Below are 9279 nucleotides of genomic sequence, written 5' to 3' on the forward strand. Positions count from 1 at the left end.
CGGGCGGCGAGCACCGCGGCTGTGGCCCTGTGGGGGGAGCGCGAGGAAAGGCTTGCTCAGGAGCAAGTGCGGCTGTGCTTTACAGCAGGGGAAGGGGAATTAATGGAAGCGAGACGGTAACCTTGAAAATGCTGAAGTCATTTTCGACCTCAGAACCCGGAAAAGGTTGCAAAGTGTGGAGAATCCATGTAGGACTACAAGAAGGCTTGTAGAAAGGAATCTGATAAAGGCTTAACGTAAAACTTAAAAACTACCAACAGATATTCTCTTGAATACTTCTGGGGCAGGAACCCACAAGGGACTTAGCAGGCCCGCATTAAAAAAACACCCTGCTGAGACGGTGGTGGTAAAGAAACTAAAGGAGTTCTTCATGTTTGTGTCCTGTCGAGGAAAAGGGGCAGGTTCCTGTCCTGGATCCATTTTTATGGGAGATGTGTCGGAGGATCTGCCTTGACTCAGGTGACAGCAAGAAGAGGTTAAGGAGTAGACAAACAGTCATCAGTTCCTAAAACTGGCTAATATTTACTTAGTAACTCACGGGTGACTCAGGAATGTGGCAGCTTACCCACCCAGCCTTCTGTATAGCCGCTTCATCTGAGAACTTGGAGGAGGCATGTGTGATGCTATTTCTATATTTAAAGGGTCCAGAAAGAAACAGCAACATCCTGACTTCTGCACCAGGCAAACCAACAGAAACCATTTTCAGTGATGTAGCTAGTCAGGAGAGTTGCAGAGTTTTTATTCACATTCCTCAGGCAAGTCTTGGAATATGTTTGATAAGGATTTGGTATGGATATGATTTCTGGAACTGGTGCAGTTGATATCATCTGTATAATTTCTAAAGAGACTCTCAACATACGGAGGTATCAAAGGCCTTTAAAGAAATCCAGTGTTATGCAAAAAAAAGAAACGTCTGCGGTTGTCTGCCACATTGACAGGCAGAGCTGTTCTGGGGTCTTCATTCAGTATGTTCAGAAGCAACTGGAGGAAGAAAAGGTGAACAGTCAGATGAAGTTTGCTGCTGACGCTGATTCCTGCAGAAGTGAGGCCTGTGAAGAGTTGCAGGAACACCTTATAGTCCTGAATCACTGGGTCATGTCACCCTGTCACGGCCAGATCATGATCACTCTGTGATGGTCAGGTGAAGTCCAGAGTAGGTACCTGACGTCCATGAGGAAGACCCACTAACATCTTTTTGTATATAAAATGGATGTGCTATAAGCTGACTGATGATGCTTGGGAGCAAGAGAAGTAGGTCATAATGCTTTTTTATTAAAATATCAGCTTACCTCTTAGCAGCAACTCATAAAAGGTAAAAAAAAAAAATGTTCAGAATATCTAGAAAATTAAAAAGGGAAGTATCTTTTTGTTATTATGATCTATGCAACTGATGGTTGCAATTTGAATGTTGTATACGGTTTACATAACTTTTGAGATGGGGAAGGAATCCAGTAGAATGAACTTGAAAAGGTTTAGAAGAAGACAACAAGCACTAAAGGACAAAAAAAAAAAAAACCAGCTTCTGAAGAGGGATCAACTGAGCAGGACTCTGCTTTGGAATGGTGGTAACTGAGGGGATATAAAAACTGTCAGCATGAAGGGGATGGTCCCTGTATAAAATGGAGGGGAGTGCCCACTACTTTTAGACATCCTTCTCAAGGGGTGTGATCCTGCTTTACTTGGGCAGAAATGACTGTTAATTTTGTGGTAGAACTCGGTTCTTTAAGACAAAAGACTGTGAAGGGCCAGTGGAAGCTGGCACCTGCCTGTGCTTTTTCCCTTGTTGAACTGCACTGAGCGGGGTCAGGGCCCTGCAGTGGAGGCTTTCAGCACTTCACACTGGTTATATTAGTGGTTTTCTCTCTGTTGCCATCGTGCTTCTCAGTGGGAGAGACTGGGTGCCAAGCCTGGGGCTCCAGTTTGGGAGCCAGACAGCTTACTATGGTGACGTTAGGCATTTTGTGGATTTAACCAGCATGGTGCACTCTTCTTCTAAAACTAAATTTAAAAAAATACTTTCTCGTGTGGAATATGCCCAAAGTGTTTTATTGTCAGCATGTTTGAGTGTGCCTCTTCACTCCTAAGCAAGTCTTGCAGGGTTTTGTAGCTTTTACCATGTTCCAGAATGTCTCATCAGTCTGAACGAAGCATTTAATTTGCAGTAATTGTCAATGGTTTACCAAGTAAAATGCAATTAGTGACTTTTCAGGGAAAGATTAATCTTAACTGATAAGGAAGAACCAGAATGTTGAAGGCTTCTGCAAGTGGAACCCCTTCATTTCAGCAATTTAAAGCTTATTGCTTTTTTTTCCTTTTCCTTTCCAGGGTTGATAAAGACAGGAGTGGAATAATATCTGATAATGAACTTCAGCAGGCATTATCCAATGGTAAGTCTGTACATGATGAGCAGGGGGATAGCTCATTGTAAACTTCATGTCAAATTTCAAGGGAGACTGGTTACCTGATGCCAGAATTCTTTGATTTGGGCAGGTGGGGGTACTGTTCCTACCGCTGATTGATACTGCTTAATTACAACAAAAGGCTGAAGGGGAGGAAAGAAATGGACAATCCTCCTGATTTTATTTGAGTGATTTTCTAAAAACTTTTGTTGTTGTTGTTGTTAAACTCATTGTTCCTGGGTTTGGGTTTTTTTGGTTTTTTTTTAATTATTTCAAGGGAAGTTTTCTGGGTTTGGTGCACGTTAGTACTAAAGCATAATAAACTGAGTATGTATTGTAAACATTACTGGTTTGTGTTCTGGGGAATGAAGGCATGCACATCCCTTCATTTTTACCAGCTCTTCTTCCCAGCAGACATAAACAGTGTTTTACATATATTGCCCTCTCATCACAACTGAAGCTCTGTTTTTTAGCCAAGATCAGTGTGTAACCTGAACACAGGTCTGCTGTTTACCACCAGCCTTTTTACTGCACATAAAATCTTTTCATACAGTACAGTGCAGAAAATGAAGATGGTAATTTTAATTATTTTTTTTTTACCAAGTAAGGCATGTTTGGTTTTTTTCCCTAACAAAATAGAAGACTGCACTCTAGATCTAGCACATAAAACTTTCTACTAGCCTGTCAGGTCACTGTTGTAAAGCTTAAAGAGTAATTAGGGTATGGTCAAATATTTTTTGCTTCTCACGGAAGCAAAATAAAAACCAAACATTTTTTCCAGTAGCCTATTTTTACTTTTATTTTCCTCTGGTGACTTAGGGTGGGTAGGGTTGTACTTTGTGGTGTTTTTTTTTCCCTGTAAAAATCTGAAAAAGTGCATATTGAGCTCTTTGTGCACCTCTGAGTCCATATCAAGTTCCTCTTCTCCCAGGGTTTAATTCCTTCATCCTTCCCCTGCTTTGTGACTCAGAGGGGCATCAGCTGACGCTTTGAGCTGCAGTGCAGGCAGAATCAAGGGCTCCTTTTTGTCAGTAATCACCTGACTTGAAATAGATTTGGATGGCTCCGTTTAGTAAAGTTGTGGTGGTGTAACTAAATTGGATTCACTAGAATATTTGTTTAATAATAGAGCTGATAACTAAAAAGCGATATATTGTAGCTGCTGCACCTGATCCATCACTAAAATTCACTATATAACGTATTCTCTAGTGGGTGGTTGTGTGGAGCTGTCCTGCAATCTAACACAAGCTAAAAGAATGTTATGTGTTTAACTCTACAACATTTTAAAAAGTCTGCATAGTGCTCGTTAAAATTTGAATTTCCACGTGGTTTTGACATTCAACTTTTCAACATGTCAAGTGTATGCAAATAACAGTTTACTGATGTGGGAGGGACTGACCATCACTTCAGGCAGTTGTTTGCACAATACAGTCCTGTGCTTCCTGCTCGGGTGTAGGGTTTTTTTTCTGTGCTGTCATGTAAAGTTAATAGTAAGGTCAGGGAACAGTCTTCTAGTGCTCGTTGGAGTAGACTGAAGCCAGTACAGTTCTTTAGCACTGGATTCACTGTATACTGTATCAGTCTTGAGAATTTCACCACAAAGTTAGTAAAATCCCAGCTAAAATTTCACCAGAAAGTAAGTTAAATCCCAACTGTGTTTTCTTCCCTTTTTCCTCTACTCTCTTCGGAGTATAAACGCTGGCAGCCTATTAATAATTCCATTATTTTTTGTTTTTGTCAGGAGACATACAACTCTAAGGTACTGATGTTCTCTGTCTAAAATACTGCTTAAGCATTTTCAGAGTGATTTTCATTCTTCTCTGCTTACGTTTCTCTTTATGTGCAAATAATCCCGTGCCCTGCCTGCAGTTACAGGGTTTTTCCCCGTGGCTGCTTCCTTAGACTTGCACTGACACTGCTTCCCTTCTAGGGGGGAAGTTCAGTGCTGGTGCAAGCACTGCTGACACCACTGCAGCTTGATCCCCCCAAAGCCTGCTTAACACCAGCACAGCCTCTGTTAGGGATCTGTGGCCAGCTAACTGTGTCACTGCAGATGCCTCTGCAGTACCCCCGCTCCTGCTCGGTCCCTGTGCTCGGCCTCAGTGAATTTCATACAAGCTTCTTGGGCCTCCTGGTACGTTCCCAGGCTCTAGAGAAGTGGTGGTAAAATTCTAGGTGAGGCACAGTATTTCTCTTGAATTAAAGCGTTATGGTCCCCAGCAAACTCTGAAATGCTCTCAACCAAGTGAAAACTATTGTGACTAGCCTCTCAAAATACTCAGAGAAGTACAGAGCTCCCCTTCAGGTGATTACTGCTCAGGCCCTTTCAAGCAGCAACATTCTTGGTCTGAAAATACTAATTTAGACTAACACTTGATTTAGCAGAGGTGGGATTTATATTAAATCCAGCTCAGAATTGCACTGTGTGGTTATGCCATGTTAGGAACCATCTCACTTCAGTCAGAAACTAAATGCCCTACAGTAGCCCTTGCTTGAGTTGAGTTAAAACTCTTCTGCTCCCATCAGTAGAAAAGGTGGGACATCAGTTTTGATTTTGCCTTTTATTTGGTAACTTGTGACTACCTGGGATGAAAAAAATCTTCCTTAGTCCTTCCAAGGTTTTGGGTGGGTTTTTTTTTTGGTGCAGCCTGGAAAATGTTGGTTTCTGTGTAGTATCTGTAAAGCATTGGCCTGAAGTCATCTCTGAATGGTCAAGAACATAATTATTTCAAAGCAGCCTTATTTTATAGTATGCCAGCTTCATGTCATCTAGCTCTGAATTCACTGTTTAAGTTCTTATCTGATTTTTTCATTGGTTTGTTGGGGTTTTTAAGATGTTACTTAGCATTGAGGAACTAAGTAATTCTTTCCATTTCAGGCACGTGGACGCCATTTAATCCAGCAACGGTCAGGTCCATTCTTGGTGAGTGCAGTTGTGTGATGTGAAATAGCCAAGATACTGTGGAGTGATCTGTCCAGACAACTGAGAACTGTTTTAGAGAAAAAATTATCTATCTCCTTAGAGTACAGTACACACACAGCATGTATTTCTGCTGTAACAAGGAATGCCTGTTCAAAGGCCTTTTGGACCATTATGGCTGCAGCGTTAACAAGCTGGTCGTTCGTTGTTAGATGCGATGTTTCAATGTGTCTTTACTCTTTATTTTTTTTCTCCAGATAGCCCAGCTGTAGTAAGTTAACCTCAGGTATTTTCCCTCTGGAATAATAGAGGAATGGCCTTTGTGTACACAGGCAGGCACCTGTCCAAGTAGCCTGATAAAATGTTACTGTACAACCAAACAGAGAGTAACTGTGACTTATGTGTGGGGAAATGGTCAGCTTAAATTCTCCAAAAAGACAGTATATAGCTTGTCTTCATAACTAGTTTTTCCTGTCTTGCATTTTAATCCTATATTCTGCTCCAAAAAAAGACCAAACAGAAGCTTTACAATGTTTGAATTCTTCAGCCCTAAAATAATTGCCAGTGATGTGGAAGACAATGGCGGTAGAAGAGAGGGATAAAAATTCAAGTACAAAAAAATCTTTTCTGTCCTACAGTTCATAAATCCAAGGACTAAATCTTTTGGTTTGTTTTCAGTAAGTGTCCAGCAGCAGTCTGAGTTCCACCACTGTGTGACACGTGCTGTCTGTGGAACAGCATCAGTAAAAGGCAGATGAATAGCCTTAGAAAGGAGCAGCCCCTCTCTCTCTAGTCACTGGATGATCAATCAAGCCTTAAATGCTTTTACACTGAAAATGAAAACCCAGAGAAAACAAACATTCTGTGATCCATTCTGGTCCTCTTTTGTCTTGCTTTATCTTATTCTCCTTTGGTGGACAGCTGCCTGCATTTTTTTTGGCAGTACTTTCCAAATTATTACTTGTATTTGTGCAATTTCTTTTCTCTCTTCAGTGCTTTCCACAAAGCACACTCACTTCCTTCTTGCAATACTAGCAGATCATCCTGAAGAGCAGTAGGGTTAAGGTTTTATATGTGTTTCTTATTTGTTTTATTTCAGGGATGTTTGACAGAGAAAACAAAGGTGGTGTGAACTTCAATGAATTCACAGGAGTCTGGAAGTACATCTCAGACTGGCAGAATGTCTTTCGAACGTATGACAGAGACAATTCTGGAATGATTGACAAAAATGAACTTAAGCAAGCACTAACAGGTTTTGGTAATTCATTTGTAACTACAGTTTTTATGATTGGGTTATGTCGTCAGATGAGCTTCTTATTGTCAGGGCTGTACTGCTCTGACCAATGGGACTGGCAATGAGGCAGGTGCAGTGCAGTTTCCTTTTAGGTAGAGGGTCCCTTTAAAGCTGCCCATGCCACCAGCACTGTTCAGGCGATTTCCTTCAGTGGAGGAAATGACCCAGGACGTGCCAGTACCCGTGTGGAATGTGCTCTGCCTCCGGTGGCTGCTCTGAGCATGTCTGAGCTTACCGAGGTACCTGACACAGCTGCCTGCTGTGCAGAACACAGCCTGCTGCCTGCGGTGGCACTCCCAGGGAATGTTGAAAGGAACTTTTGCTGCATTGACTTCACTCACAAAAACCTGAGTTGCAGCCCTAAACTCTTCCCTCAACCAACTAGTCACTGTAATCAGTGATGAAGTTTACTGCAGCTCTGTCTGTAATGAAGCACGGGGTTTACTGCATGCACTTGAGTTTTAACACAGAAATACCTGGCAAAAACCACTGTCTCCTGTAACTGCTTGCTGCTTCTGGTTTTGTTCTGCACGCCTGCTAAACAGCCTGGTTATTGCTACGGGACTGGGGTAATTGAAACCTTTTAAAGTATTTCTCTTTCCCAAGGTTACCGGCTGTCTGATCAATTCTACGACATCCTTATTCGGAAATTTGACAGACAAGGAAGAGGACAAGTTGCTTTTGATGATTTTATACAGTGCTGTGTTGTTCTACAGGTAAGAACTGAGATGTACTTTAATTGAAAAAAAAAAATCACGCTTTCTTAAACTTTTATAGTTCTCAATTTAACTGCTGGATTTGGAACTTGCTTACAAGTGAACCATTTGAATGAAGTATATGAGAGGTGCTAGAAACTTCATTTATTGTTTTTCACTTGTTATCCATGCACGTCATGGGTAAATTTGATGCAATTTTTTTGTCCTGTTAAACACTTTTATGGGGCAAACAAATGTAAAATAATCACAGTGTTTTAAAAGGAAACCATGTAATGCTGTTTCCACAGACACTTCCTCTGCATCTTGAGCATGTTAAAACTGGAGTGTGCCCTGTCCCGTGGTGCCCATAATTTTCATAACCTGAATAGTGAGCCTTTTGTGTCTCTGTTTAAGGCTCTGACTGGATGGAATTTGACATAGCAGCTGAATTATTCCATCTTTTGTCACAATTCGTCTGAAACATCATTTGCTTTTATATTAATTTGTAATATAATACAATTACACTTCATTATAAACTTAAACTCTGGTGAACAGGGCTTTGAAATTGATACTAACAATATGTAAAGCACATTGGGCTGGAAGATGAGAAATGGACAAAGGTACTTGTTGGACTCTGCCTCCAGCTGCCTCTCAGATGTCTCACAAGAACTGTGCATTGTTTTCCCCTGCTTCAAAGGCAGTTCTGAAGAGCTGTCTGGTCTCCAAAGAAGTGCCTCAGTAGCCTTAGGTATTGCATCTTAAGGTGGTTGGGTATATCATCAGAGCTCTAGGAGCTCAGGCGTGAGCCATGGTACGTGGTGACCTCTGTATGCACGAGACTGGAGAGCGTCTATGGGGAAGTAAGTGTTCACACAGCTACAGGAACCCACGTGTCCATGTACAAAAATGCATCTTTGGTTTTATCCCCTTTCCAGAGGCTGACTGACGTGTTCCGGCGCTACGACACCGATCAGGACGGCTGGATTCAGGTGTCCTACGAGCAATATCTTTCCATGGTCTTCAGCATCGTATGACACTGATACCGAGGAACTGCACACCGGCACTACACAGACTGGAGCTGCCAAATCATCCTGTACTGAATAAGATTATTGATGTATTATAATGGATGTAACTTCACGTTCTTAAATTTTGTATGTTGGTCACCACATTCAAAATCTGTACTTGAGTTGGTTTTTATTTTGTGTTACTGTACAATACAACCATCTCTGCTTACTGTAGTACAGAAAGCACAGAATCTAGATTTCACTGGTGCAGTGTCAAACTTAACCTTCTTCCACATATCATGCATGAGGAAAAATGACTCTTTAGAAATGCCAAATTAAAATAATGCTTGTTGGTTTATAAGAGTTGAAAGTTAGAAGCTGCACAACATGTTTTGCATGTGCCTTACTTTTTTAAAGAGTTTAATGTATTAATTTTTAATACAGAATTTAAAATTAAGTAAAAATATTATATCAACTTTTTTAGTCTACGTCACTTTTGTACAGCTTTTTTTTATGGGAGTGGTGGTTTTATTTCTGTATTCTAGTTTTCTACGGTTCAGGGGTCCCTCCCCCTTCACGGCAATGGCCTTTTTCCCTCTCCCTATATTTTTATTTTCTAGCTGCCTCGTTGGGACATCTTCAGCTAGAACTTCTTCACGCCTGTGCCCACTACTGCGTCCTCCTCAGTGTGAGCTCCCCACCAGTCCAAACTATCTAACTGCTCTGGATATCCAGCTCCCTCCGCTTAGGGGGCTCATTTATCTCCATCAGACCCTTTCTGTGCTGGGGCACTCGGTTGTTTGGCTGTGAGTGCACGGCCACTGCCCTCCCACACTGTACCCTCTGCCACACCATTTAGTTCCTGAGGGACACGCTGGAGAAGCTGAAGTGGAATAAGCAGTAACTGAGTCTCCTCACGCACCAGCTCCTGCAGGAACTTTGAACAAGCAGCTTGGTGGAAGCAAAG

General features: G+C 41.6%; 1 protein-coding gene across 2 annotated transcripts; it reads left to right on the top strand.

The window, feature by feature from the left end:
• The first annotated feature begins 2321 nt into the window (after window positions 1-2321).
• Window positions 2322-8781, top strand: PDCD6 (programmed cell death 6). Of its 2 annotated transcripts, XM_008943493.1 has the most exons (5): window positions 2327-2387; window positions 5278-5322; window positions 6419-6577; window positions 7220-7329; window positions 8244-8781. In XM_008943493.1, the coding sequence occupies exons 3-5, from the start codon at window positions 6421-6423 to the stop codon at window positions 8340-8342; spliced, it is 366 nt and encodes a 121-aa protein (XP_008941741.1). In that variant the 5' UTR covers window positions 2327-2387; window positions 5278-5322; window positions 6419-6420; the 3' UTR covers window positions 8343-8781. The 2 variants fall into 2 exon arrangements, with proteins under 2 accessions (XP_008941742.1, XP_008941741.1); XM_008943494.1 differs by lacking the exon at window positions 5278-5322 and having other exon boundaries at window positions 2322-2387; window positions 8244-8776.
• Window positions 8782-9279: the final 498 nt, after the last annotated feature.

Source organism: Merops nubicus, unplaced genomic scaffold, assembly GCF_000691845.1.
Source record: "Merops nubicus isolate BGI_N331 unplaced genomic scaffold, ASM69184v1 scaffold20487, whole genome shotgun sequence".
NCBI lineage: Eukaryota > Metazoa > Chordata > Aves > Coraciiformes > Meropidae > Merops > Merops nubicus.